Source organism: Mytilinidion resinicola (genome assembly GCF_010093595.1).
Source record: "Mytilinidion resinicola strain CBS 304.34 unplaced genomic scaffold BDZ99scaffold_7, whole genome shotgun sequence".
Taxonomy (NCBI): Eukaryota; Fungi; Ascomycota; class Dothideomycetes; order Mytilinidiales; family Mytilinidiaceae; genus Mytilinidion; species Mytilinidion resinicola.
In genome coordinates this window covers 741,251-768,878 of record NW_022985443.1, presented here as the reverse complement: position 1 = coordinate 768,878, position 27,628 = coordinate 741,251, and the positions used below count along the sequence as shown (strand labels likewise).

The 27,628-nt window shown below is 53.0% G+C and overlaps 9 protein-coding genes across 9 annotated transcripts; 3 read left to right on the top strand and 6 right to left on the bottom strand.

Moving 5' to 3' along the window:
* Positions 1-6,078: 6,078 nt before the first annotated feature.
* BDZ99DRAFT_384776 (uncharacterized protein) lies at positions 6,079-7,095 on the bottom strand (the record flags this gene model as incomplete). Its single annotated transcript, XM_033715403.1, has 2 exons — positions 6,079-6,399; positions 6,454-7,095. The coding sequence occupies 2 exons, from the start codon at positions 7,093-7,095 to the stop codon at positions 6,079-6,081; spliced, it is 963 nt and encodes a 320-aa protein (XP_033578542.1).
* A 769-nt stretch (positions 7,096-7,864) lies between these two features.
* BDZ99DRAFT_461604 (uncharacterized protein) lies at positions 7,865-9,856 on the top strand. Its single transcript, XM_033719654.1, has 5 exons — positions 7,865-8,113; positions 8,211-8,542; positions 8,603-9,210; positions 9,272-9,397; positions 9,597-9,856. Exons 1-5 carry the CDS (start codon positions 7,984-7,986, stop codon positions 9,769-9,771), a joined length of 1,371 nt encoding a protein of 456 aa, XP_033578541.1. The 5' UTR covers positions 7,865-7,983; the 3' UTR covers positions 9,772-9,856.
* Positions 9,857-10,045: 189 nt separating this feature from the next.
* Positions 10,046-10,891, bottom strand: BDZ99DRAFT_518836 (uncharacterized protein; the record flags this gene model as incomplete). The annotated part of the gene is made up of 1 exon (XM_033725345.1): positions 10,046-10,891. One exon carries the CDS (start codon positions 10,889-10,891, stop codon positions 10,046-10,048), a length of 846 nt encoding a protein of 281 aa, XP_033578540.1.
* Positions 10,892-11,257: 366 nt separating this feature from the next.
* Positions 11,258-12,902, bottom strand: BDZ99DRAFT_461602 (DER1-domain-containing protein). The gene is made up of 4 exons (XM_033719653.1): positions 12,825-12,902; positions 12,570-12,748; positions 12,419-12,516; positions 11,258-12,015 (listed from the first exon to the last, which is right to left on the bottom strand). Exons 1-4 carry the CDS (start codon positions 12,857-12,859, stop codon positions 11,548-11,550), a joined length of 780 nt encoding a protein of 259 aa, XP_033578539.1. The 5' UTR covers positions 12,860-12,902; the 3' UTR covers positions 11,258-11,547.
* A 497-nt stretch (positions 12,903-13,399) lies between these two features.
* BDZ99DRAFT_365570 (Pet127-domain-containing protein) lies at positions 13,400-15,246 on the bottom strand (the record flags this gene model as incomplete). Its single annotated transcript, XM_033714740.1, has 2 exons — positions 13,400-14,134; positions 14,182-15,246. Coding segments are annotated over 2 exons (1,800 nt in total), but the record flags the coding sequence as incomplete, so codon positions are not given.
* A 1,566-nt stretch (positions 15,247-16,812) lies between these two features.
* Positions 16,813-21,435, top strand: BDZ99DRAFT_507968 (leucine rich repeat protein-like protein). The gene is made up of 4 exons (XM_033724287.1): positions 16,813-17,752; positions 17,804-18,457; positions 18,505-19,608; positions 19,674-21,435. The coding sequence occupies exons 1-4, from the start codon at positions 17,223-17,225 to the stop codon at positions 21,049-21,051; spliced, it is 3,666 nt and encodes a 1,221-aa protein (XP_033578537.1). The 5' UTR covers positions 16,813-17,222; the 3' UTR covers positions 21,052-21,435.
* A 680-nt stretch (positions 21,436-22,115) lies between these two features.
* Positions 22,116-22,943, bottom strand: BDZ99DRAFT_461598 (uncharacterized protein). The gene is made up of 3 exons (XM_033719652.1): positions 22,845-22,943; positions 22,531-22,613; positions 22,116-22,394 (listed from the first exon to the last, which is right to left on the bottom strand). Exons 1-3 carry the CDS (start codon positions 22,935-22,937, stop codon positions 22,193-22,195), a joined length of 378 nt encoding a protein of 125 aa, XP_033578536.1. The 5' UTR covers positions 22,938-22,943; the 3' UTR covers positions 22,116-22,192.
* A 354-nt stretch (positions 22,944-23,297) lies between these two features.
* On the bottom strand, positions 23,298-25,152 carry BDZ99DRAFT_461597 (26S protease-like protein regulatory subunit 4). Its single transcript, XM_033719651.1, has 4 exons — positions 25,028-25,152; positions 24,904-24,972; positions 23,732-24,803; positions 23,298-23,678 (listed from the first exon to the last, which is right to left on the bottom strand). Exons 1-4 carry the CDS (start codon positions 25,028-25,030, stop codon positions 23,428-23,430), a joined length of 1,395 nt encoding a protein of 464 aa, XP_033578535.1. The 5' UTR covers positions 25,031-25,152; the 3' UTR covers positions 23,298-23,427.
* A 402-nt stretch (positions 25,153-25,554) lies between these two features.
* BDZ99DRAFT_277408 (uncharacterized protein) lies at positions 25,555-26,720 on the top strand. The gene is made up of 3 exons (XM_033713962.1): positions 25,555-26,008; positions 26,062-26,366; positions 26,419-26,720. Exons 1-3 carry the CDS (start codon positions 25,748-25,750, stop codon positions 26,591-26,593), a joined length of 741 nt encoding a protein of 246 aa, XP_033578534.1. The 5' UTR covers positions 25,555-25,747; the 3' UTR covers positions 26,594-26,720.
* Positions 26,721-27,628: the final 908 nt, after the last annotated feature.

The following is a 27,628-nucleotide window of genomic DNA, read 5'->3' as shown; positions in this document are numbered from 1 at the left end:
AGGTGATGAAAAATGCGGGATTAATGCTGTCTAAGTTTATACGCTCATTCAGCTCTCAGCCCGCTCAGCTCCCTGCCCACTCAATCATTCATTTCCACCTGCACGGTGTGATGACTGGTGGGCGTAGGGCATCAAGCCAAGCCGCCAAGTCCACGAATGAGATGATTGACGCAGTCGATACGAGTCCTGTCCAGCACCAAGCTCAGTCATGTGCAGAGTTTTCAAGGTTTCAAACAAAACACTGCCAATCGTAACACTTTGCGGCATCATGTGGTGTTGTTGGGGCCAATATCAGATGAAGTTGAGCGTTATGTGGCGTTTCCCCTCTTTTTTCAGCTCTTCAGCTCTCGTCGGTGCATGAGACATCGCCTTTCGTGCATCAAATCTAGGGAACGATAAATCTATTGGCCTTAGATAATAATTCAATGCTTATTAGTTGTAAAATGGTTTAATGTGGTGCGGAAAACGGGCCTGGAGCTTGTCGACTTTAACGTAGACAGTGCATATGAAACCCGCATACTATGTCCTGCGTCCTCCAAAAGATGCCTAAACGTACCTCACCAGAGATTGTCGGGTTTTAAGAAATTATCTACCGTGAAAATCTTTAGGGGACTGATAATCTCACATCCCCTAATTCCTCCACGCACACCCCCTTTTCGCTATTCGCACGCCCCCCCTCTCGTCTGATCTCGTAATTGGCTAGAGCGGCCGGGCCGACTCTTCAGAGCTTCCTCTCGTGCTCCTCTTAGAAGTGAATGAGCGAGCACAAGCGGCCATGCAGGTGGCAATGCAGGTGGCAATGCAGGTAGCAATGCAGGCGGCAATGCAGGCGAGCCAGGCTTGATGGAAAGAGCCTCTACAAGGCGACGTTTTGATAGTTTCGGCATGCTCCTTGGGCATATTAGCACTGCGCATTTAGCTATACATACGGCATCACGTACAGCATCACTTACGGCCTCACGTACAACTATATATACAGCTGAAGGAAACAGAAAGGATAAGCTGCAAAACAGAGAGGCTGTATAGTCATGCCGATTCGTATAGCCTCACGTATAGCCTCATGTACAAGCTCACATACGGCCTCGCGTATAGCATCACGTGCAGAGAGAGGTAAATGTGAATGCCCGGAGGAAGCTCCGCGCTGCTCCAAGCCAATCAGAAGGTGGTGAAGCGCCAAGAGGGGGGGGTTGTGCGAATAGCGAAAAGGGGGGTGTGCGTAGAGGAATTAGGGGGTGTGAGATTATCAGTCCCCAATCTTTATTTCGGCTCCTCGCGCTGTTTGGTTTTCTCATGGTGTTTTTTGTACCGACTAGAATATGACGACGAGAACATTTATTGCACGGTCGACCAAAGGCTCGAAGAATGTCTGAACACCTTGCTTGATCCAGTCGCTGCTAGGAAAAATACGCAACCTACGAGGGTGTTCACCAGGCACTCTCAAACTATTACGGATGTGCCTATCTAACACTCCGCGGCGCGGATATAACACGGCTTGTGGTATATGACAATACTCCCCTTCTCGAGTCTTTTCTAGCTTGGTATGTAGTAAAGAGCCACGCTCGTTGTCACATATACAACAGATGTAAAAATAAGGGCTACTGCGAATGGAATAATAATCTTTCAACACTCAGCACTGTCCCTCTTTATATCAGATACAACATACTTTTAGTTGGACGGTCGACCAGTGCTCCATTGCGGCTTTCCATGCCAGCAGAGCTAACCGCAAGGGTAGTTGCGGTCTACAACCGGGACATGGACTGCTTGTGCGTCGTTGTGCTGTGTAGAGTGGAGGGTCCAGATTCTTGGGCTCAAAATTGGGCGAGCTGCTCAGTCTCGGCTCAGGATGCGCTCACCCCAACACAGCTGAAGCTGGCGTACAGGTGAGTAGCTCAGCTTCCTGAACGGCAAAGGGAGTTGCTTGGGTGTACATTGGGGTGTTGAACTACCTGTTTCAACACCCCAATGTGCACACACGCACTTTGCTCTCCCGTTCAGGGAACTGAGCTGCTTATGCTCCAGCCTGAGCTGTGGCTGTGGCTGTGGTGGGGTGAGCGGATCCTAAGTTGAGACTTGAGGCCCCAGATTTAGGCCCTGTATTCGACAGAGATAGGGACGCCCACCCTGCCTCGGAAAGCCCCGTAGTCCTGCCAGGTCCTTCCAGGCTATGCATATAAGGGCTCTAAGCCCCCCTTTAAATTGACACGGAACTGCCTCTCATGCAACCTAATAACATAAATTGTATTTGAATATCGAGTTACATATATAATCAGGGGAAGTAACGTGATCAGGACTACTATTAGCTCGTGGATAGGAGATTGGCTTGTAGTTCCTCCATTGGCGTATAGCCCTTCCATATAAGTGAGATCTATAAAGCCGACGGAGGTGTATTGAACCATGTACAGAGTAGATTCCGTCCGCTAGCGTGTAGTCGGAGGGACTTCGTGCAGTATATAGAGCTAGGCTTAGATAGCCTGCTACTAGAAAGTTAGTCAGGTGGGCGGTTTGCCTGTAAAGTAAGTTACTCCTACAGTCTAGTTACTAGAGTTAGTTCCCTAACCTAGATATTTTTCATTAACCCCTAACCTATTATATATCTCTTTTCTCTACCTAGTAGTTATAAACCTTGTGTGCACACCCCTTATCATCCTTACCCTTCTTCTCCCCCAACTATCCCCTAAGACGTTCAACCCTCTAAAGGTATAAGAGAGACAGACTTAATCCTAACGGCAGGGCTAGCACATTAGCCACGGATGTCGCCGTGTGGGATGGGAATGTCTCAGCCTGGTTCACTACAAAGAACTTCAAAGCTTTTGGCTAATTGCCGAGCCTCCAAATTCGTCGCCTTGTCCAATGGTGGGCTCACGCACGCCTGAGTACTATTTACCTACTGGTTCGGCTAAGATGAGGTTGAACTCTTTGCTTTTTATGCACCGCCTAATGTACTACAAAGGCGTGTGATAAGAGCGGCTCTCTGGCTACTTTAAAGGGGCCACCCCCTAGGGGCTTGACGCTAATCAGTAGCGTAGAACATATAAGCTGAAAGAGATGTTCAGCTGGCTTCTACAACGGATATCTTAGACAATGCCAGCTGCAGCGTGAATACTAACAGTCACGTACAACCTTGCACACTTCAGCCTTGCACGGTGTCAGCCATGCAAATACACGAACCTCGCTTTCCCCCGCTCCGAGCCCTGTTTGCCTTCCAACTTCCAGCCTCTGTAAGTCGAAATTGGCCCTTTTTGTCAATATCTGGACACACGAGTCATCATGGTCTGCTACATGGTAGTATCGCCTAATCCAAACAATGGCGGGTGGACGGTGGTAAGATAAATATCCGCGAGTATGACTCTCAAAGGAACCCGCGGCTGATCCGGAAAGGTCAATGGTCAACGAGGCTTCTAGGTCAAGTTTGGCGATGGGACGTTTCGTGCTTCATACAAGACAGATAGCCCCTATCACCTGTAAGATTAATAGCCGCTCTGATCATGGCGGCTGGCGTAGGAAGGGCAAAGGATCAGTGAGGAAAGCATGAGTTGTATTGAGGTGCTAACGAGTGGCTAAATAGTGAATAGAACAGGGATTGCAGGTGGCACCGGTTGCAACGGCAGCAACGGTGGCAACTGTGGCAATAGTGGCAAACAACAGGTGAACCTTGTCCAGCTGAGACGTGTGTACAGATGTGCGTAGGAGCATTCTAACTGGCTGCCAGATCAAACGAGCAATTGGTTCTCTACAGCAGAGTAGAAAACGGTGCACATACAGACGCAGCAGTTTACACGCCATCTGTTGAAGGCGTAAGTAGTCACCACCAGAGTTATATCTCGTTTCCATCTAAGATACAATTAACGTGACGTCCGGGGCAACATGAGAGTACGTCTAGGGAAAGCATTGGAATAGGAATAGGTATATTTTCAATGGTCGAGTATAGCTCACTCTGGTATGTGAAGTCCCACGAGTGAAGAAGAATAGGTACCGTAGCTGAGTATTGATCGACAGAAACGGAGTGGCATTACTTCCCGGAACATAACGTCCGCTTACCGCTGGATCAACTCCGTCAGTACTCGATTGATGCTATGCGCCTATTTCCGCGCCTAGATATAACGCAGGATATGGACATGAATAATAATGCAGAAACGCAGCAATTTGCACGAAGAAACGCCCGGGCAGTAAAACATTGGGGAACATGATACGAAGTAACATTGCCGGAGCGCTGGACGAGAGTGAGGTTGTTACGTTCTTTCTGGATGGTATCGATAGCCCCAAAAATTCTCAACTTTACTCTTTCTTTTAACTTTGATTTAGCTAAGTATGAGCAACTAAAAGAAATCGAGATTCCACCTGTCTGCACGAACGGAGGGATCTGATAATAAGTATTGAGAGAATATAGGGCACATAGTGGGCTTAGATCCCTGCTAGCAATGCTCACTCTCTCGATCGGTAGCTGGCCCCCTGATACCAATTTATGCCCACTGCCAGCTTTTCAAGGCAGGCCATCTTTCGATCAGGCAACATCTGCGGCGCAGTATCAGCGCTGTACGCTCTGGAAACTGTTTCTTGAAAAGGCGAGCACCAAGCGAGCCTTGTTTGCTTATGTGCAGCGTCCTAATAGGCTGTAGCTGTTGAGGACTAATTTTACCGAGAGCATGCGTTTTTCAAAATATACAGTATTGTGGAGGCATTCGTAATGATAGAAACTCCAAACACTTCGTATAGGACCTATGAATTCCTTCCGTCTTTGTCTAGGAATGCAGAAAGCTGACTGGTCAGCATGTGAGATGCGGGATTTAACCACTGGTCCTACGAGCACCTGCGTTCGCCTCAGTTCCGGAGGCACACGAGGCCTCTCAGCCTGCTAATGAATCCCGGTACTAAGAAGGCTCCTCCGGGAGGGCTTCATTGAGAACCACATGGTAGCGAGGCTGACGATGACGAGACGGCTGAGTGCAGCTTGAAGAGGCCTCCCAGCGGAGCAGGTGGACTTGTGAGGGCGGCTTGGTGAAAAAAAAATTATGCGAGGCTGAGAAGCGTTATGCCTAAAGCAAATATGGATGAATGGCAGCTGGAGAAGGCTGTGAAGTAGGCTCGCAGGGAGTCTCTTCGAAAACTCATTGTACTAGGCTACCTACATAATGCCCTCACTAATACCAACTGCGTACAGGACGTTTCAGTTCATGATTTTTCTGACAAGAGTCAGGAGTTGTAAGGGCCGTGATGCAAATTATGATATTATGGTCTAAGACCTGCAGCTAGCTACAAGAAGAATACGTTACAAAGGTTAAGGAACTAGGAGTGGAAACAGAGAGCGTACTCTCTCTATATACTCGCTCGGCAGCTACGCTGCCGTTTGGGCAGTGTTCAACTCTCTACCTCCTGTCTAACAGGTTACTCGCCCTGTAATATGGCGCACTCTACGCTAATGAGGGCGGAGAATGCTCCCTAAAGTAATTTAAGTTTATTGTTAGGGGCTTAGCTTGTAGGTACCTTTGTAGAGGTAGGTTGTACTACCACTAACTAAAGACTGAAGAAGTATCTACAAGGAGAGAGTGCATATGGTCACGTGACCCTATCACGTGCGAGGGTGGGATTAGAGCCCAGGTAGTTAGGCCTGTGGTGCGGGCTACTCCTGTGACACTTACAAGGCTTATAAAACTGTACAGGGCCCTAATTTGTGACCCAGGATAGCTTTGAGGCCCCTTGCTAATACTTGGTAGTTTCTGGTGAGGTATGTCTGACTGCGCCGGGGAGTAACCAAACTCAGGCCCGGCTCAGCTTCGGCTCACAGTTCTCCTCAGTCTGCTCACCCTTGCCTATGACCAAAGCCTTGAGCGGCCTTTTTTCTGATATCAGTCTCTGCACACCTATCACTATCAAGGCATTGAGATATTACCAGGAAGCGACACTAGATGCACAATCGTTGAGAGCAAGTCCAAGGCTGTTGTATTGCTTTTGCCTAGGTGGCATAATATTCTCCTGGTTTTCGTGTCCCCTTGGATGTTGGAAGTATATAATGTCACTTATTTTCCGGTCCCCCTAATCTTAGGCGGGGCGTGCCTTTTCATCCAACACTGGGTGGATCATTTACATCGGTTTCCCGCTCTCAATGTTGGTGAACACCCTGTTTAAGACCTTCTTCTGCCTGGCGGTGAGAGACTGTGGGTGTTTGATCTTGAATCCTACGACCAAATCGCCGCGCTCGTCCGGTTTCTGGGACACGGGCATTCCCAATCCGGGGAAATGTTCCTTGAAGTCAGGTTGTATGGGTCCCGGGCGACTGAGAGGAACGGACTTCCCATCTATCGTCATAATGTTACGTTTGAACCCACAAAGTGCTTCTTTCAAGCTAAGAGTGACTGAGTAGTGAAGGTCGTGACCGTACCTCCTGAAGAGCGGGTGTACTTTCTGTTTAGAATGAGCCGTTGGTTTATGAAGATTAACGCAGTGCAACGAACTGACCTCAGATAGTATGAAGTGTAGGTCTTGCCTACTACCCTCAGTTTGATCCCCTACATCGGAGAATTTGATTTTCGAGCCCGCTTTGAGTCCCTTTTTGATCAGTACCTCCAGAATGCGATCTTCCGTCTTAGTCTCCCCAGTTGCAGGGTCGAAAACTTTTCGCTTGATCTTCATCTTTCTGCTTGTGCCGTTGAACAAATCCTCCAACGTCAAAGATAGAGGTCTTTCGACGACAGTAATTTCTGGACTTCGTGATCTCTCTCGACCTCTGGAAGTGTCCTCGTTAGGCCGGGTACCGAAGTCTGAGGAGCCGCCGCCGAAGTCCGAGAAGACGTCTTCGTCACCAGTACCCGTACCGCCACTACGTAGAAATTTAGAGAAGATGGATTCGGGACTAGAAAAGTGAAAGCTACTTTTGGTCGGCTTATCTGTTTTGGACTCTGTTTGTGGAGGTAGAGGTACAGGTGGTGGTTGAGGTGGTGGCTGTCTTCTGTAAGGGGGATTTCCGTAGGAGTCTCTCCCGTAACCATAATATGGATCAGCGTAAGGATCATGACCTGTGTCATGCTGCCAATCTGGAGAATGATCGCGCCTAGGAAGTGTATGATGATGAGGATACTCATCCCCATGGTCATCTTCCATATAATTCTGTCCTGAACGGGGCGTCGGCTTGCGCTCCTGGTATCGAGGCTCATAACCTCGGGGACTGTGCCGAGATCTCGAGTTTGAGCGGTGGTTACGTGTAGTATTGAACGGTCTCGCACGATCGGTAGATGACTGGTGTGGCACGGAGGTTCGACGGCAGGCATCCCACTCGTCGTCGGTGTTCACTTCGTCGGTATCGCCTCTCTCAGGTTTCATCTCTGGATGTGGTGAACGTCTCGCTCTGTCGCTCTTTTCATTCAATCCAACACCTGCGCCGCCTCCACGGAGGAATTCCGAAAAAAATGACTCTGGATCAAAGAAGTCTCCACCTGTTGAGAAGTTGAACGTGCGTCCGCCTCTACCATTGGCAGGAGGTTTATCAGGCTGGGCGCGATCCGGTAGATCAGGGTCATTTTTAATGTTCCCCGGTGAATGCGATAGCTAGGCGGTGCCGATTGCTGCGCGAGAGTGGTATACTGGTCGTCTTTGCTCTCGAGGCCACAGCCTCGCGACATGGGCGCTACATAGCTGCGCCACTCTTCGGTGGTGATTGGTGATACAGCTCAGTCTCGGCTCAGGGTGCGCTCCCCCAGCACAGCCACAGCTCGGGCTGGAGCGTGAGCAGCTCGGTTTCCTGAACGGCAAAGGGAATTGCTTGGGTGCACATTGGGATATCGTGCTACCTGTTTCAAGCATCAACACCACGAACAGACGCGGCCTGGGATGACGTCTGCTCTGGAGTCGGCACGCTAAGAGCGCGGGACGGGATGCCGGTGTGAGGCCGGGAAACTCTTGGCAGGCTCCACCGAAATTTTGTTCGCCGACCTTCACCCTTTTCAAGACACCATCCCCGCGCAACCTGTATGCCCAACACACCTGTACACCATGTCGGAAAAGAAGAGAAAGAGAGAGTCGGAGAAAGGAGACCGGCCTCCGAAGAAGGTGGCTTTTCATGCGCCGGAGACGGTCAAGGTTCAGCTGCTGGAGGATAACGATGTACTGGGGCCTGTTATAGGTATGCAATTCTCGAGAGAGCTGGAACTCAATGACATTTGCCTATCTCTGCTTGTTCAATGGACCATTGACGTATGCAGCCAGCTAACACTCTACAGCATCCACGCCCGGGCTCTCATTTCCCTCCAAGATCGCACTCAAGCCCTACAAGAGCGGCGTTGTGGGAGGCGTCTTGCCCCCTGGCAAAAAGCTCCCTGCGAAGCTCATCCTGCACTCCTCCGACCACCCAATGCTAGACTACACAGCCCGAGAAGAGAAAGACGGCAGCGCCGACAGCCTGCTTAGGCACTACGTCGGCATCTACGACCCTGACAGCGGCGAGCTCAAGCTCATGGAGGCACATAAAGTCACAGTCCGGAGCACATTGCGAAGCGAGGAGGAAGAACTACGGCGAGATCGGGAAGCAGCTGCACAGCTAAAGCGACCAACAGTATGCTCCCAAGCCCTCCCGAGCTCAATATCCCTTTACTAACAACGATGGCGCGTGCAGATCGCAAGCAAACTCGAAACCCTAGGCATGGAATTCGGCAACAAGAAAACCAGAAAGGCAATCGACGACCGCACCACCAACGCCATCACCCGCGACCTCCCTCGACTCGCATCGCCCGGTGGCACTATTCCCCCACCTCCCTCCGATACCGTGGCCGCCGCCGTGCTCAGCGCCATGGAAGCCTCTACCTCGAATATGCCCACGAAAGACGAGCAGACTGCTGCGATGGAAGAGGGGAAGCCGCGGCCAAAGGCAAATCTAGACGCCAAGATACCCGCTGAGGTCTACACCATCTCTTCGCTAATAGGGAACGAGATCATGGGCTTGATCAACGTGAAAGACTGGGTAGATGCAGCGGAAGCGAAAGTGCCGGTAAAAGTGAACAGCCGGTTCGTGGCGAAGCGGATACAGACACTGGCGGCGGGCAAGGATATCAAGAAGTTGAAGGTGCTGCGATTTATTTTGCTGCTGATGATGTTTAAAGACCAGTTGCGACAGAGGGGCGGAAGGGGGCCCTATACGATCCCCTTTCGAGATAAATTCAACGAGGCTATGGGCGGGAATGCGCCGTTGGTGCAAGCGTTGAAAAGGAAGTTTGCGAATGAGAAGTACGTTGGAACCCCTTTACCGTCCTATAGAAGCGCATCTATACTGACTGCTTTCCCACAGTGCTGAACTCACTCGATGGCACCTCAACTACCTCATTTCTCACGTCTGCGCCGCCGCTCTCATCGTAGACGACTTTGTTGTCGACACCTACGATCTGAAAGACGATTTGAAGATGACGACGCCTGAGTACGTACAAGTTTTTCTCGTCCTTTATTCTCTTCTCCCACAATATGATGAAAACAATTGGTCCGTGTTTAAGAGGCGGCTTAAGACCCCGCCACCTGACTACAAAACCAGCACTCTGTGCACTTCTGATCCACACATTCAATTACAAATACATACTTAAGAAGCACGTCTTGCTGTCCATTTACTTACCAGACTCCAGACTCATGACCCTCTTCAAAGAAATCGGCGCGCGCGACTCCACCCCCACCGACACGGAGCGCGAACGCTACAGGATAAAATCGAAAGCGGAGGCCGTCGCGCACCGGATGGCGAAACTGCGGATCCCGTTGGTGTTTCCGAAGCAGAGGGTTATGGGGCCGAAGAGGAGGGGATAAAGGAATCCAGACAGTTTTGCGTACCGGTAGAGAGCATGCTTTATATATCCCAGTCTCAAAATATCACGAAAGATTTCAGAGGTCAAAGCTAGTCTTTTACTTGCTTAGGTTCTTGATGATGGACTGCTAACCACTGCCCAACACTTCCTCTATCGTTCCCTTCCCTCCTAACCAGCGCATCTCACGCAATAACCACTACCACTACCACTACTACTACTTATTACTCCCAAAGCTCTTCCACCGCCACCTCCCCTCACAACCGCACTCCCGCCCTTCAACGAAACCTACGCGGAATCAGCAGTGGCCGGTGCATATGCAGCATCGGTGGACGATGTTGCTGCACCCGAACTCTTGCTATCGGAGCTGTAAGGGTCTCCGGTATCCTACCCGGCTCATTCCGCAACGTCTCAGCAATGCTACTCGGGGCGTTGAGCAGCGTCTCCGCCGACGCCATCGCCCTCTCGGCGTCGACGTCTTGCACGATAATCATCATCGACGCCATCCCCGCCCTCTTCGTATCGTCGACACTCATGATTGGGATAGTCTCCGCCCTTTCCAGAACCATGGCGCCGGCGGGTTCGGGTCTTCCTGACGCCCGCTCTGGGTGGCGGGGCGGGATTGGCGGCGGCGGCGGTGGTGCAGCGTCGTCAAATCGAGGTTCACAAGGAGATGCGGGCTCGTAGTCAGAAGCCCGCGCTCTGCATTGCAGACACCGAAAATGCAGACACGCGCCGCGCGCGTGCGTGCAGAGGAGCGCGGAAGCTTGCGGTTGCCGCCCCGCACGAATGCAAGAGCCCAATCCATCCGCATCGCTCCCCCCCGCGCCCTCACCCGTGTCGCTAGCGCCGTCGTCCCCTTCATCTCGTTCGCGTCGCTCCTGGCGGAGCTTCTGGAGGTTGTAGGATGGCGCGTCTATCCTGATGCGTGGTAAAGTGGGTGTTGTCGCTGGCGCAGAGCCCCAAGTACAGCCCCTTCCACGACATTGGGAAGGGGCGCGTTGTACGCGTACCGCGGGTAGCGGTACGCGTGGCAGCGCTCGCACCGCGCGTGCTGGCACTCGAGCCGCCAGCATGAGCGTTGGCGGCTGAAGACGTGCGTTTGGCAGGCGCAGCACCACCATTTGGGGCGGTTTTCGGCGGCTGTGGGGAGGGGGTTGGGGGACATGGGGGGTTGGGTTGGGTTGGGTTGGGGGTTCGGTGGGTTGTGTTTTATCGATGGTCGATTCTTAGGGGGCGGGGGGCGTATAAGTTACTGTGGCTGGGTAATGCGCATTCGTGAAGCAGCGGAGTAGAGAAAGGGGTTCTAAGGAAAAGAGGGAGAAGTGGGGAGATAAATAGATTATGAAATAGCAGTACGTAGGAAGGGACTGAGTTGTTCGATGCGTGGGTATGCTGGGTTGGCCGTGGAGCATGTGCTGGCCGCGTTGTCGAGGATTGTGAAGTTTGAGGCAAGCAGATTAGAGAATGGGAGAGCTGGTGAAGACAACAGGATATTAGAGACCAAGTGAAGAAAGGGTCGTTTGGGATTCAGGATATGGCTTGGAAGCAGTGTTGGCTCTGCTGTTGGAGAGAATTCTAAATGAAGATGAAGCACGAGAGCGACACGAATAGAATAATGATGAGTTCGACTTTTGAAAGTGATTCCGGGTACCGTATTTTACAAGCCGTTCAGGTCGTCCGTAATTCCCCTCGCTATCCTATACCACCCTATGTCATCCAGACGCCCAATCAGAATTCCTGTCTTCGAGAATTACCTCGAAAAGACTGGATAGAGAGCTTACTCCCCACCCAGTCTCCGTCCAGGACCCCTACCATTCCACTGACCCCCAAACCCAAACCCTCTCCCTGTAGCCCGTTGCGCACCTGGTGCGGCTGTGGCATCTCTCGGCGGGATCGCGGTGCCGTACCCCCTCTGCCTGGGCGCCGGATTATCCGCACCAAACGCCCGCTTCACGAACATCGGCGTCTGTATGTAATTCTTCCCACCGCCAAAGGTCGGCCAGATCCTGGTCAGGAAATCGAAGGCATGGGCTGCGAACAGACCCATAGATTGATGCATTGCTGCTCCCGGCCCCTCGAGCACGAACGTCAAGAAGAGCATGCTGTAGGGCAGATACATAGCGTCGAAGGTCAGGATGAAGAAGGAGACCTTGCGGTGTGGGTTATCCTGGGAGTATGTGTAGGCGAGGGCGAGCGTGAGAGGTTGGAGGAAGAAGTAGCCTTGGAGGGCGAGACCGCTGGATGCCTGTTCCCGTTTGTATAAGCATATCGTCCATCATACGTAGAAGCAGACGTGCTGTGGTATTGAACATGACAACGTATGTAATGAGAAGGGACTGGGTAGGATAATTTGTAGGGAGCCATCACCACCACCGTCGGAACTCGGGGTCCGCGGGGCTTTCTCAAATGGCATTTCCCACCATGCCCACGCCGCACACAACCCCGGTTTGTTTTATGATTGCGAATGATGGGGTGTGCGAAGCGCGGGGGTACTCTCCCTCTGTTCAGGAACCGCGGCAGCCAGTGAGCATGCGCTGGGCGGGCAGTTTAGAGGTTTGGTTGGGTGTAGCATATACACCGCTGCTTTGTTTTGGGAAGCTTCTGAAATTGGGGGCCAAGAAAGAAAAGTCGATTGCAGCGCTACATACCACGATGAGGAGGCCTACGAAGACGAGGTAGGTGAAAAAATCTCCAGGTGCAGTGAAGCGTGGAGATTCAGTCTCGAGGGAACTTGCATATGTATACACTGTCCCAGTTAGTTACGTGTCTCTGCAAGCATCACATCCAGTATGCTCGTACAGAAGTATGGGTCAAGTATGATTGATAGCTTCGGTTTCGTAACGAGGAAAGCGGTGACTACACGCCATATCTGAGGCGGCAGGCGCCACATATACTCCGAAGCGAAGAGGAGCGGGTATACGGACAGCACGCCGCCATAGACCAGCGCGGAGACGGCGACGGTGGCTGCTGTGATGGTTCTAGGATCAGCATCAGAAATTGTTATTTGCCAAGATGTGAGAACGTTTGAGAGGCAGGCTGGAGCGGTGTACTGACCTCGAAACGGGCGGGAGGGTCCAGAAGACGTCCATGGTTGCTGGTGGAGAGAGTAGTGGAGAGAGTGGTGGGGGACTGCAAAGCAGCCTGGAGGCACAAGAGACGAAGTGAGAAGTGGCTTCTCCGTGAGCGGCACGGTCGGAAGACGGCGGATATTTCTTCCAGCAGGTCCGAGCTCAAGTTCAGTTCAGACGGATAGACGTCATAAGGAGATCGTATAGCATATGTGATATGATATCAGTCCTTCAATTCCTTAGGTAGTCTACAAATACATTTACATGCCGAAAACACTCCCTAATCGAACACAAATTCCTGTAGACAACGCCGAACGTGTAGTGTACAGGCCATCCCAATGCACCGCCTTTTGATGTTATACAGAACAACCCTATGCCTAGTCATACCAAGACCTATGCCTCTCCACCCTTAACATTCCCCATATTACTATAGAGCCACTCCATATACTCATCCGCATTGTCAACCTTGACATCTGACTCCTTCGGAACGGCGGAATCCGGCTTGCCCACATCATGCCGAAGCCATGGCCCCATCTGAGCGACGACCTTCTCCCTGTCCATACCAAGCGGTGTATACACCAGCCTCTCCTTCTCAGCATCGTCAGCATCCATCTCTTCGCGCCACGCCCGGCCCTTGCTGCTGTACTCTTGCAGGATCTTGCTGTAATAATCGTTCGCGTTCTCCTCGACTGCCTCCCGAACCAACGCTTTCTGGCGACGGCCTTTGAGTTGCTCCAGCAGTCGACCTGCGCGTCCGTGTGCAATGGGGATCTCGCCGAGACTATACTCGATGGTCCAGTCCTCAGCGAGGGTCAAGTTCGTCGGACGACTGATATATTTGCCATTCAGCTTGTTGCGAACGGTGAGAGTGAGGCCGAGAACATTGTCTTCGGCAGGCTCTGGCAGCGACGACTCGAGAGACCCAACGATGGACTTGGCGTCGGTCAACAAATTGGCTGACTCTATTTCCGCTTCCGCCACGCCGTCTGTGATGGAATCTTCTTCAGCCTCGACATCTTCCACTTCTTGTGCAGCAGGGGTTCCTTCCTCCTCGGCATCGGCTTTACCTTCCTGATCTTGCTCGAGCTCTGCCTCGATGCGGGTATTGATCTCACCCCATTCCTTTTGCATTTCTTCTTCCTCTCCCACTAACCCTACAACGGACCGTTCAAACTCCTTCATAAGCTCCGAATTTTTGGTCTGGATGGCCTCAACCTGCTCTTCCGACACAGGTTCGGCGAAAACGTACATGAATGGAACCTCGACATCGCGTGTCTCAAAGTGCAAGCGAATAGACTGTGATGATTAGAATGAGTCCACATGTAACTGAATGCTGGACGTACCTGCTCGGGGAACTTTTTCGCTGCCTTGTCAAGAACCTCACTCAAGAGCTCGACACTAAGCTTGAACTCCTGGTCTCCGAGACATGGATCCTCCTGGCCATGAAGAGCAAGGTCCATTTCCGCCTTGCTAACGTATTGAAATCCAAAAATACGCTCCACATTGTGGAAAGCAATGAAGATACCGTCCATTCTACCCATGCGAACCTGCAAGGAATACTTCAACATGGTCGCCCTGACCATGTCGAAGTACTCGCGCTCGAAAGACTCCCACTCTCCGCGAAGATTGCGAATCTGGTAGCCTGAGCGCTGCTCGAACTCACTGGCTTCCATGCGCACGGAGACAACCGCCCTAGTCTTCAGGTCGAAGATACCAGTACCAGGCAATCGCGGATCCTTGGCATCAAGTTGCGATCGCATAAGGACATTGCCCTGTTGCGTGTAATGGAAGCATTTGCCGTCTTCGTCAGTAGGCGTGTCCTCTGGATTGCTCCTCCTGTAGCGCTCAAACATGTCGGGCGAATTGGTCAAGAGTTTTTCCATGGACTGGCCTAGCCAGCTCATTATATTCGGAGTATCGAACTCCTTGTCGGCATCAATGGCATACGTGCCATCTCTCCAACGTAAGAATATTGCACTAGGAGCGCGTTGGATTTTGCTGAACTTGTTTGTAATGTCAGGGAATTCCTTTGAGAGCATGTTGAGGTTCAGTGTGCGCCATTGCGAAAGCAGATAGTGGAAGTGGGTCAGGATCCCAGACATGCTAGAAGTCGAGCCCGTGAATTTGGCACCTAGACTTTTCGCCATATTGATGAGTCCTTGGTCTTTAGAGGACGTCATATACTTTTCCAAAGAATCAAAGTCAAATTCTGCGGCTGGCATAATCTTTTCAAGGTATGGGTCGAAGTTGTAGACGCGAGATCGTGGATCTTGGAGGTGGTAGACTCCCGGGTTAAATAGGACCCTGTCGAGTCCATGGGCCAGAGTAGGTACGGGAGGAACTTCAACGTCTACAGGATTAAAATGCAAGTCGTCTGGTGAGAGTCGTTTGATGTCCACTGGTCCACGACGATATGCCGTGCCCTTCAGCGCCTCTTCAAGAGAGCTGAACCCGCCTACGTTCGCTATCGACTCATCCCTTCTCTTATAAGCGAGCGCGTCCTTCGCTCGTATTTGTATGAGACTGTCTTTCACAAGATCCTTGACTGTTCCAGTCGGTTTTGATGGTTCCTGTGTTGGCGCTGGGTCAAAATTTGCTGTTGCATTTATCTTTCTGATTATGCTGTGTTCTCGGGCGTTTCTCTTTCTGTATATTCTAGGTTCGCCCACTGCCATACTGGGTTCGCCCACTGCCGCGCGGGGGGCCTCAGATGCAGCGGCTGTTCTTGCGTTTTTCCTCCTTCGCATCGATGGAGATGACGCCCTCGTACGACGGATCATCGATGGAGATAGCACGGGCGTTCGACGGTTCGTCTTCCTCACCAGAGTGGTTGTGGCGTGCCCCGTGTCATTGCTCCTACTATCCGAAGCAAGGCGCTGTTCTTGCTCCCGTAAGGCATTGTCCATTGAAGACAGCGCTTTTGCCTTCTCTGTGGCCTCTTTGGCCTCTGCCTCTGAACTTTTCTTCCCTCTGGCCTTCTTCCCCTCTGTCTTTGAACTCTTCTTTTCTTTAGGCATCCGCTCTTCTGCCTTTACATCCGTCTTCAGTTCGGCCTTCTTACCGTTTATCCTCCGAATGGTCGTCGGCCCGGCGTTGGCGTCGTCGGCCCGCTTCAAGGGATCAAGCGTGGAGCTCCATACGTCCTTGTCTTTGCGAGACCGCCTCCCTCCCTTCTTATCCGAATTGGCATTGTGCGACGCGCTGCTGGAGAAGGGCTGGCTCTGGCTAGTGCCGGCGATGGCGATGGGCAGGTCATCATGGTCGTTGGTGGCATGGGAGGTGGTGGTGTATAAGAGGGTCTGGTGGCGTGTGGAGAGCTGCTTGGTCTCGCAGGAGAGGCAGACGTAGGGATTGGCGGAGCGGGAAACGCGTGCGAGGGTGCGGCCGAGCATTCCAGCCGGCAATTGAGACGGCACAGGCGTCTCGGGTCGAGGGGGTGGATGCGCGCAGTCGCACTCCTGAGGTCGAGAAAACTTTGGGCAGGCATCGTCGGCGAAAGGGTCGGGCCGTGCGATGCCGCCGTCTCCTGCATGGCTGAGACCGGATGTCACGTGCAGAGCCCCGGCAGCCGAAGCGCGAAACCCGTCATCAGATGGAAGCCGAGGCCGTGATTGGCTGCAGGGCAGATCGCGAAGCTGGGATGCAAAGACGCCGCTGTGGCCCGGCAGTCGACGCGTGTCGGCCATAACAAGAGAGGCATCGCTGCGGCTGTGGCTGCCCTGGAAGCTGCCCGTGTTCTATTGCACTCCAGCATTCTCGCATCTGATCCCGCTCACCGCTTCCGTCGAGCAGCGCGCATCGCCATCGCATAAACACCGAACCCATCGTCGACCTGCATCTTGGCCTGCCCCCGCGACGCCGCCCCGCCGCTGATTGGGCGCATCCATCACCGCTCTCTGCCGGCGAGCTGCTGATGATGCAAGCATGAAAACAGGCCGGGCAGCTGTCCAGAGGTATGTACCTTTTCGACCTCACCCCAACTCGCCATTCACGCCACCGCCCTCCCCGCCGTCCATGCTGCCTCAAATACTGACTATGGACGCGACAGGCACTGCACCTTCCGTTGATGCTCCCGTGCCCGCCGGCCTTCCTTGGCTTGCTCTTCTGCGTGTCCCGCGCTTCCAATCGCGCCGATCGATATCTCCTTCCGCCGTATACCCCACCATTGCACGACCCTGAAACCGCCGCCTGATTGGCATACCAATTCGACATCACCCTCCCTAGGACTTGGACCCTTACCGCGGATATTTGGAAGAAGAGGCGGGCATTGGCTTCTCCGCAACGTGTTGGATATTGCAGAAGCGAATTCGAACTATTCATTTTCTATCCTGCGCAAAAATATCAATTGTCGAAGCTCGGGCGAGCTTAAGGCGTGGCCTCCACCATGTCTCACCCCGGGAAAGAGGGAAAGGATGGCCGCAAGCGCCGCAGTATCTTTGCTCGCACTCCCCTCAGTTCCTTCACGCCAATCCACGATAAAGCCGAAAGAGACAAGGACGAGCCTGCAAACCTGCTAAGGAAGCGCAGGACAAACTCGCTACTAACCAACCTCCAGACATCTATCCACATTGGAGAAGACGATCCTTTCGGAGATGGAGCAACGAGCCCAGGCTCACCTGTCAGGCCACCTTATGGGGGCAGCCGGGGCAGCAGCCGAACGTCCAGATTTGGCTCCCTTCGGTCTCTAAGATCTCTTGACGACTATGAAGAAGCCCGGACGCCTACTTCAATCAAAACACCATCCGTAAATATGAGTCCGTTAGACGACACGTTCCGCAACCGCCATGTTTTGCACCATGGGGAAGTTCAGACAAGCAGTTCCATGTTCAGGAAGAAGAAAGAGTATTTGGTCTTGACAGAAACGCACCTAGTCCGCTTCAAAAGCCACCACAAAGCTTCTGAAACTTTCAGCGCGCAAGTAATCCCGCGTTTTCCCTCAAAACTTCCCAAAGCTCACTTCATTAGCGTCCCTTCCCCCCTATCACGAGGACTTTCAAACGTGAACGTTCGTCACAGTCAGAGCCCGTCTGCCGGGTCTCATGAGTTCAAGTCGGTACCTTCGGAAGCTTCTGGTGACCGTGAAATGGGCACGCCTCTACGTCAGATTGTTGCTGTCTACGATCTCGATGACGGACGTCCCCATTTTGCAATCGAGATTACTTATCTCGACGATGAGACTAATCATGCGTCCTCTATGACACTTCAATTTGGAGATCCTGAAGATATGAAGCTATGGCTAGCCGCGATTCGAGAGGCAGCCAATCGTGTCCGACTGGCAGATCTAAACCCCCTGTCTGATATGAACTCGGAACTTTGTGCTCGCGTCGTGGAAAGGGAGTTTGACTATGTACCGCCCAATTATGCCATCTACAAGGTGGTCCAGCGACCACTTGGAAAGACCGGGTCGCGGTCCTCTTCTGACGACCTTTCTAAGGCCATTAGTACTGTGTGTTTCCTTGCTATCGGTGTTCACAAGGTACATCTGATTCCACTGTTCAGACCTCAACGACCTTCTGGTACCTCCCTGGCCTCTCAGAATGCCCAGTCATCTTATGGTATCCTCACAATCACCGAGCTCAAAGTCAGCGAGAAGGATGATAGTTTTGAGCTAACCTTTCGGTAAGTCTACAGCCCCATTCGTACGACTATTACTAACTGTTGAGCAGGAAACCTCTAGAGAGGCCAAAGGTACTCTACCTAGCATCGCTCGCTTCACATGATATCGCGGTACGATTACGGTATGTTGAAGAGAACATGCGACCAGAGTGGGAATCACGTCCGTACACTTTTGACGTTCCTGATGACGTCAAACGTGATATTCTACGAAACAGCAGTCCACACCCGATAGATAGCGAGTCCCTTGATCGTACGCTTATTGGATATTGTATTGCCTACGACGCCAACCCGGAGAACATTCGATACCAAATAACATATCCCGATGAAGACTCTCCCCGCTTTGAGTTGTTGCCGCCAGATAATCGGCGAAACAACCAATATACAGCTCTAGAACTTCTTTCGGTCATGCGAGCCCTGCGCTATAACGAATCCTTTTGCGGTCTTACTTTCAAAGACGTCCACCTGGATGTTTTAAACGGCCTCGAGGATAGATATGGAACCGAGCACGTCTGTATCAAGACCAAACGTGGAACACTCGTTCGAATGGACGTAGAAGAGCTTGAGAGATCCTGTCTTCTTGTCCAGGAAATTCGCGCGATGGCAGTCACTAGCCGAAAGTTAAGGAGAATGGACTTTTCGTCTTGCATTTCAAGGAAACCTCGGAATTACGAAGACACGGGAAACAAAGACAGGGATATTGGATGCGGGATTGTGGAAGCCCTATTCCCGTTATGCAAATATCAGACGACTAATGTTGATTGGATAGCTCTGAACAATATCGAGTTGGGCGAAACGGATTTCGATTATTTGGTCGCGGCAGCAGTGGAAAGGGCCTGTCACTTCCGTGCACTCGAGCTGAGCGGATGTGGGTTGACAGATCGAACGCTGTCTCTTCTGCTTGACTCTCTGCGACCGCAAGAGAATACTCTTGAGGCTATCAACATCTCACGGAATCCTTTCCGGCTCTCACCTGCCATATTTGACTCTCAGATTGGGTCTTTCGCATACATCACGAAGCTCAACCTCGCACACGTTGCAAGGACATCAGGATCAGAGCCACTTATATCCTATGAGACATTTCGGGTTTGGAGGTTACAAGAGCTAGTACTTAGCGGCACTTCGCTCAACAATGCAATGGTCGACTCCATCGCTTCGTAGGTCCCCCTTGTTTATGCTGATCCCTCGAACAAGCAATGTAAAGATACTGACTACTTTCCAGCTATCTTCTAGACTACAAACAATCCAAAGCCCTGCGCGAGCTCCGCCTCGACCACTGCTACCTCACCGGCAAAGACGTCGCCTACCTCATGCACTCCATGACCGAAAAGCCCGGCTACGCGCGTGAACTCCACCTCGACGTCAGCGAAAACAACATCGAGCAGAACCTCGACCAGCTCACGACCGCCATTGCCAGCGGCCTCGCCCCCTCCAGCCTCACGATCCGCCTCATCGAGTTCGAAGAAGAAGCCGAATTCCGCCAGCTCATCATCGCGCTCGCAACCAACCGCACCATCCGCGCCCTCGACATCTCGCGCGCCTCGCTGCCCTGTGACGCCGACGACGAGACGTGCCACGCGCTCGAGATGATGTTCGCCGAGAATTCCACCCTCCTCTTCCTCGACATTTCAGGCGAGGACTCGCGCCTCGAAACCACCAAGCTCGGCGTCGGCATCAACAAAGCCCTGCGCGGCCTCGAGCGCAACCGCACGCTGCAAACCCTGCACATCCAGTTCCAGAAGCTAGGCCTGCAGGGCGCATCCACCCTCGCCGACGTGCTGAAGACCAACGACACGCTGCAGGAGCTGCACTGCGAGAACAACGGCATCGGGCTCCCCGGGTTTACGGATCTGGTGAATGCGCTGCATAGGAATACGACGTTGCAGTACCTGCCCGCGATGCAGGAGTCGCGGCTGACGGCGCTCAAGCAGACGGAGGACCAGGTCAAGCAGATGCGCGACGATGGGGGAGTCGAGGCGCCGCGGCGCTCGGCGTCGTCGACCACCGCCAACGCCATCTCCTCGTCCTTATCCAAATTCACGAAAGGGACGAAGTTCATGACCATGCCGTCGACGTCGTCGAAAGCGCAGAATGGCCAGCACCACGGGCACGCGCATCGGAGGAGTGGTAGTGGTGGGAGGCATCCGCCGAGTATGTTGTTGAGTGATCAGGACATCAACGCTGCGCTTAGGCTGGTGGATGAGAGCTGGGGCCGGCAGATGTATCGGCTGCAGCAGTATCTGGGCCGCAATTGGAATATTAAAATGGGCGTGAGCACGCAGCTGGAGGTGGATGAGGAGGAGTTTGAGCGGCCAGACACAGCAACAGATCTGGGGAGAGTTGTCGAGAGGGTCAGGAGTGAGCGGACGCCGACGGCGGAGAAAGAGCTGGAGTTGGGAGAGTGGCTGGTTGGTGGTGAAGGGGATGACGGGGACAGGGAAGAGTGGGGCGGGACGGGCACGAGGGAGGGGAAGCATCTGGAGAGGGTGGTTGAGGCGTCCTCCGCGCAGGTGCGGGAGGCGAGCGCGTTTGAGAAGGAGCTGGAGATGAGTTTTGCGGCGAATGGGCTGGACTGGGACGGGGGGAAGCGGTTTGGGTAATTGCGATTGGGACGTATGTGAAAATGGGTTAGATTTCTGGGTTTCGTGGCGTTTTGGGATGGCACGGATGTCTGGATGGGGCAGGATGGGGCAGGATGGGCAGGATGGAAACGAAACCGTGCTTATTCTCTTGGGGCCTGCGCGGGGGTTAGGTATGCATGTTCGATACGATACACCTTTGGTTGCGTTTCTTGTACACAAGCTCTCTTGCGGTTTGCGGCTTTGTATATTTTGATAGGCATGAGGGAGCGTAGATATCATACATAGATATAACCTTTTACTCGATGCATGGAGTCGTAGGTCCCAGTTCATCCGAAGGTGGAACAGCACACGCGTTTACGACGCTATCTGGGAATGGTGGGGCTCGCGGCGTCTCGATTGAGCGGTCTGAATGGGCCGCTTTGAGCGTGCGAGGCCGGTGGCTGCGGGACCCCTGATGGGTGGTGGCTGGGATGCGGGCTGAGATGTCACAGTCGCGAAGGGCTGGATTCGGGTGGGATGATTTGGGGTGGGTTGATTGAGGGGAAACTAGGGCGAGGGGGTTTGGATTGAGTGGCGGGAGTGTGGGGGTTGAGGGAGTGAAGCCGCCGTCTGGAGTCCTTCAAGAGCGTTGTGAGGTTCCTGAGTCAATGGAAGGGCGGGAGGGGCTAGGTCTGGCCGTGGTGATCTGGGATTGTCTTGATCAGGTGGAAGCTTACACTGGTTTCGAATGAGGGGTGTAGGCTTGTGCGTTTGACTGTGCGAGAGTGGTGGATGGCAGGCTTTGATGGGTAATAGGAACGCGGGATGGGACGTCAAAGCCTGAGAAGCTGAACCTGAGCGCAAGTGGTCTGGGTTGGGGTTAGTTGGATAGAAACGAGCAGAGAGTTTAGATTGAGTGGTGTGGATTCGCGATTTGAGAACGCAAAGTTGCTGTCTGAAGTCCCCCAGAAGCCTTGAGTTTCATGAGATAAAAGAAAGGTCGCGAGAGGCTATATCTTCGTGTAGTTGTATTCCATACTCCAATTGAGCCGTGCTACGATCACACGCTTCGACCAACCGGCATGGGGGGGTGTTTTGAGAGTGTGGAAGTACTGTATAATGATACTACGAAGAAGTTGTAAAGGTTTGAATTCAGTCAATTGCACGAATGAAATCCCCTTCAGCTCTTATTATCCCGATGCACGCCCCCCTCCCCTCCAACCCCGGGCGTCCCCCTGTCTTCGAAATCCGCCTCGTACCGTCTCCAAAGCTCCAAATCCCTGGCCTGTCGTCGCTGGTGCCGCAGCTGGTGTTCGTACGCGAGCATGCGCTTGTCGCCCTCAACGGCGGAGCCGACGATCATGAAGGCCATTTGGATGTAGCTGGGAAGAATGAGAATTGGGAATGAGAAGGAAGGAAAGGAAGTGCGGAGGTGTGTAGGGTAAAGTGGGGAACGAAAAGGGGAAGGGAGGGAGTTGCAGAGTTTAGTAATATGGAGAGGATGATGGGACGACATACACTTTAAACTGCACCGTCAACCCCCTGTATACTGGCGAGAACGCATAAGCCGTCGCGCCGCAGACGCCGGCGAAGGCGCCCCACTATTCCATTACGCTCGTTAGAAATATGATCTCGGGCTTTGCTTTGGATTGGATGAAAGGGCCAATGTGGGTCGCGTGATAGCTCCTCGGAGCGTTTCTCGATCTTTTTTCTCTTGGGAAAGGAAAGACACTGCAGTACAGCGAAGCCGGTTGCGTAGAGAAAGGGAGAGAAAATAAAACTGTCCTAAGAACCTCGAATTGGAAATATAGATGCTGAAGAAACAAACTCACCTTCATAGCGCCCACCCCCGCGCCCCTCGCCGCCTCCCACCCCGCCTCCTTCGCGTCCGCGTCGTCGAGGCTCTTGTGTGTGCGGCTTGTCATGTTTCCGTCTATCTCAGCGGTCGATGTAACATATCCCCCGGATTCGAGGTTGATAGTACAAAGTAGGGTTGATAGTAAGTGATGTTAGGCTGCGTCGAACGACGATGTCCGCTAGCGTCGGGTATTCCCGCCGTTTCGGGATTTGGTCGAGCAAACGATGATTGGATACCCAGGGCAATGGGAGCGTGGGATGGAGAAACAGATGCGTGGGAGGAGCGGGATGGATGCTTTGTGGGTTTTGGGCGCGGAGCTGGAGGGATGGGGTTAGAGGGTTGGGGCTTTAGTATGCGAGGTAAGGAAAAGGCATCGTTCATATCATCACGGATGCAGCCACGGAAGTAGATGCAAGCAAACCTCATTGCCGCTGATCTAAATTACGGCACAGCGCCCTTTATGCCTCGATAAGATACGCTCTACTGATACAGGCAGCCCAAGCTCGCCAAGAACTGCAGAAAAGCAGTATCCGCCTCGTCTTCCCTCTTTCGCCAATCTACAAGTACAGACCCTCCGGTTCGCCCTCAGTCTTCGTCTTCAAGACACGCTCCCTAGCAGAGCGGAAATCTTCCATGTTGACGCGCATCCTGCGTTCTCGCAGCGCCATCAGGCCGGCTTCGGAGCAGATGGCCTTGATGTCGGCGCCAGAGAGGTCGTCCTTCTGGTTGATGAACTCGTCGAGGTCAACGTCGACGTTGAGGGACATCTTGGAGGTGTGTAGGGTGAAGATCTTCTTCTTGGTGGATTCTGCAGATTGATTTAGCGTTTGCAATTAGTGTGAAGAATGGTGGAAATCTTACGATCAGGGTTCTCGAAGAGAATCTTTCGGTCGATACGACCAGGACGGATCAGAGCTGGGTCCAGAGTCTCGATCTTGTTGGTGGCCATGATAACCTTGACATCGCCTCGATCGTCGAAACCGTCAAGCTGGTTGAGAAGCTCCAACATAGTCCGCTGGATTTCACGCTCACCTCCAGACGTCGACTCGTATCGTTTTGTCCCGATGGCGTCGATCTCGTCGATGAAGACGATAGCAGGAGCGTGCTCAGCGGCAACCTGGAACAGCTGCCGCACAAGTCGAGGACCATCACCCAAGTATTTCTGGATCAGTTCGCTTCCCACGATTCTTAGGAAGGTGGCACTCGTCTGATTCGCCACGGCCTTCGCTAGCAGCGTTTTGCCGGTACCCGGCGCACCGTACAGAATAACACCCTTTGGAGGCTTGATTCCCATCTCTTCATACAGCTCAGGGTGGAGTAGAGGAAGCTCGACAGCCTCTCTGACTTCCTGAATCTGCTGCTCCAAACCACCGATATCCGCGTACGATTCCGTCGGCGCTTTGTCTAGTTTCATTACTGAAACAAGGGGATCGGCGTCGTCCGTCAGAACTCCGACAACAGACACCGTCTTGTGGTGGAGGAGGATGCTGGCGCCTGGCTCGAGGAGGTCCTTATCAACAAAAGACATGATGGAAACGTAGTATTCGGGGCCGGTGGCGCTGGAAACGATGGCGTGGTCGTCGTCGATGAGTTCCTCCAAATTTCCGACGCCCATCGGGCTGCCTCTCATGTCGTCCACGCGCGATCGCTCATCGGCGTTCCGGTCTAGGGCATCTGAGTCTCCTCCGGCGGTCGCTGGGGTTGCAGTAAGGACTGCCTTGGCTTTTCGGAGGCGCTCTTGGTTTTCGACATATTCCTCCTCGAGAAGGAGATGATCGTGGATACGTTGCATCCGCAGGTACCTCAGCTTGCAGCGGGCGGTTGGGTATACGGTCGGTAGCTTCGCGGCGGCATTTGGACCTGCCTGCTTGCGCTTCTTCCTGCCGATGCGGGTCGTTGGTTGTGGGGGAGGCTCGTACTTTGGCTTGTCCTTCTATAGATATATGTAATCAGTATCGTGGCCACAAGCAGCGCCGGGGACTTCGATAGAGCCAGCTGAAGCCTGAATGCTGCATCTCGAAAACATAGCGTACCTTCGCATCCTTCTTGTCCTTTCCATCTCCTCCCCCTGGGGGCCCACCGCCGGTGGACTGATTAGCACCCTGATGCGAGGTTAGTGACGTGAACTCGGGGGTTTGCGGTGAAGGGACGTCTCACCATGATGGCTGCGTGGATGCGACGGCGATGAAAGCGACTTCAAGGCAACGGACACAGCTTTAACGGATGGTAGGGTTGATGGACGGGCCTGGGGTTGAGTGGTGAGGGCGGTGTTTGTAATGGAGGTGCGGTAGGGAGCTGGTCGCCCTGGACGCGAATGCCATCGAAGCTCTCGGAGGAGCGGCACGTGACCCGAACCGTATCGCCCAAGGGCCCGCCTCACTCTACGCAGAGTGGACCGTTGACAGCGAGCCACGTCGGAGATCGCGCGAGACAGCTACAAGAGCCTCCTTGCTAATCTTCTCCCTATACTTTTGTCTCTACTCGCCCTGAACAGTCTCACCCAGCCCACGGTATATACGGCTCAGCCCCACCACGTCGCCGGGAACACTACCTTTGTACCAAGCTCGCAGCTCCATTTACCAGACATTCACCTCACCCCAACGCCAAGCATCGACGACGTCCTCGGCCTCGCCCGCCTTCCTCAGGCTCCCAGCCCCGACGACACCCCGGCCGTGACGCTGAGAGGTAGCACTCGGCCGCTTGACTCACCAATAGCCTCGCTGCCGCCTTCATCCTCAGCAGGCTGACCCGTAGCAACCAAGTGCAACCTGCTGCCTACGACTCCGCCTTCTTCCACCATCCTGCCTCCAAAAAGACCTCTCCTGCCTCCTTCGCCTTCACTCCGACAACTCCAAAACTCCCATCCTCGTCAGCACAATGAGCACCAATCGGGCCCGTCGTATCCAGAAGGAGATTGCCGACATCAAGCAGGACAGCCTCTCGCAGATCATAATCGACATTGCAGGCGCTGACGATGACATCTCACATCTGCGGGGCCAATTCAAGGGGCCGCCAGACACACCGTACGAGGGAGGTGTCTTCAGCGTCGACATCCGGATGCCGCCAGAGTACCCTTTCCGCCCCCCAATCATGAAGTTCGACACCAAGATCTGGCATCCCAACGTGAGCAGTCAAACAGTACGTATACATCAGTCTGGAAGATGTGGATAAGGACTGACCGGTTATCGCAGGGAGCTATCTGCCTTGACACGCTGTCGTCCCAATGGTCGCCCGTCCTCACAATCAAGTCCGCCCTCATATCCCTACAATCCCTCCTGAGCACGCCAGAGCCAAAAGACCCACAGGACGCAGAAGTGGCAAGCATGCTACTAAAGAACCCGGCGGAATTCGAGCACGTTGCCCGCGACTGGTCCGTGAAGTACGCTGGAGCACCCAAGAGGGAGCGGGGCGAGGGCAGCGGAGGGGCAACAGCAGAGACGATCAAGCAGAAGGCGGCGATGCAGAAGCAGAACGAGGAGAAAGCCAAGCTAGCTGCGTATGCCACTTCTCAGACCCGCCTCTACAGAGCTATACTAATTACAACGCAGCTATCACGGGTACAACAAAGATCTCATCGACCGCTTCGTCGCCATGGGCTTCGACGTCGAGGGCGTCGTCGCCGCCTTCGAGTACGTTGGCATCGACAAGATGGGCGGCGAGGACTACGAGCTGGAGGAAGCATATATGGGCGATATCACGGCACGGCTGTTCAACGAGGCGTAGGTGGACGATTGCGGGGTTCGTTCCGGTTCTCCAATCTCCAACCCTCCCTGCAACGTCGCCGCCACATTAGTCCATTTCATTACACCATCCCAAGACACGTTTTACGGAAATTCATCACATGCCCATTGCCCACCGGGTGCTCCCGGGTCGGAAGGGGTTTGTAGGCGTTTGATTTGCTCCCCTTTGAGAGATTGGGATTATTCAGTTCAGGAACCGGTGGCGTCGGGTGAGATTGCTTTTCTTTTAGTATCTTATGAAGGCAGAGACCTGTGCATTATCTGCCATATTCCAATACATTCAAACGGTATATGTGCAGTTCACATGCTATACTATTGATATTGTCGCAGTTATGGATCTTGCATCTGATAATCTGGGAATGTTGGCCCGTGCTCCTTGCCAAGCATCCGACTTCATCTCATCCCATCTTTCCCCCTACATCTCAACTACCCAGAACGCAGCTGTCGGTAACAGCGCCTCCATCCCGAAATATAGCAACACAGTGGTAGCAAGCTCCAATATTCCCTTAATCCTAGGTCAACGATCAATGAACATTGTTCAACGCACCAGATTCCCCTTTCCCGTTGCGCCAATGTAAGATAGAATCCAACAATCTGTATGATTCTGCAGCCATACTTCTATCCATTTCAAAAGCCGCTCGGACTCTTTACCCACTTCCCACGGAATTCTGCCAGGGAACAACTAACATCCATTCCTCTTTTTGTATCCTCTTCTCAATCAATGCCGCTGTCCTCTTTTCGATCACTCATTTCAGAAATCATCTATCAATGATATTCTATGTTTGCCTTCTTTTCATAGATTCCATGTCACATCTCCAGCATGTGCTACACACTTCCTTCATATTTCCGACTTCTGCAAGCTGGCGCCCGAGCCTTCATACACCAAATTTTCCCTAATGTGCTCAGGATCACAACTACAGTGACAGATCATAAGTCACACGCGTTGACCACTGCCTAGAGTACCTCCATAGAAACTCGAAAACCTAGGCACGATATCAAGTTTAAAGCAGTTCAAATT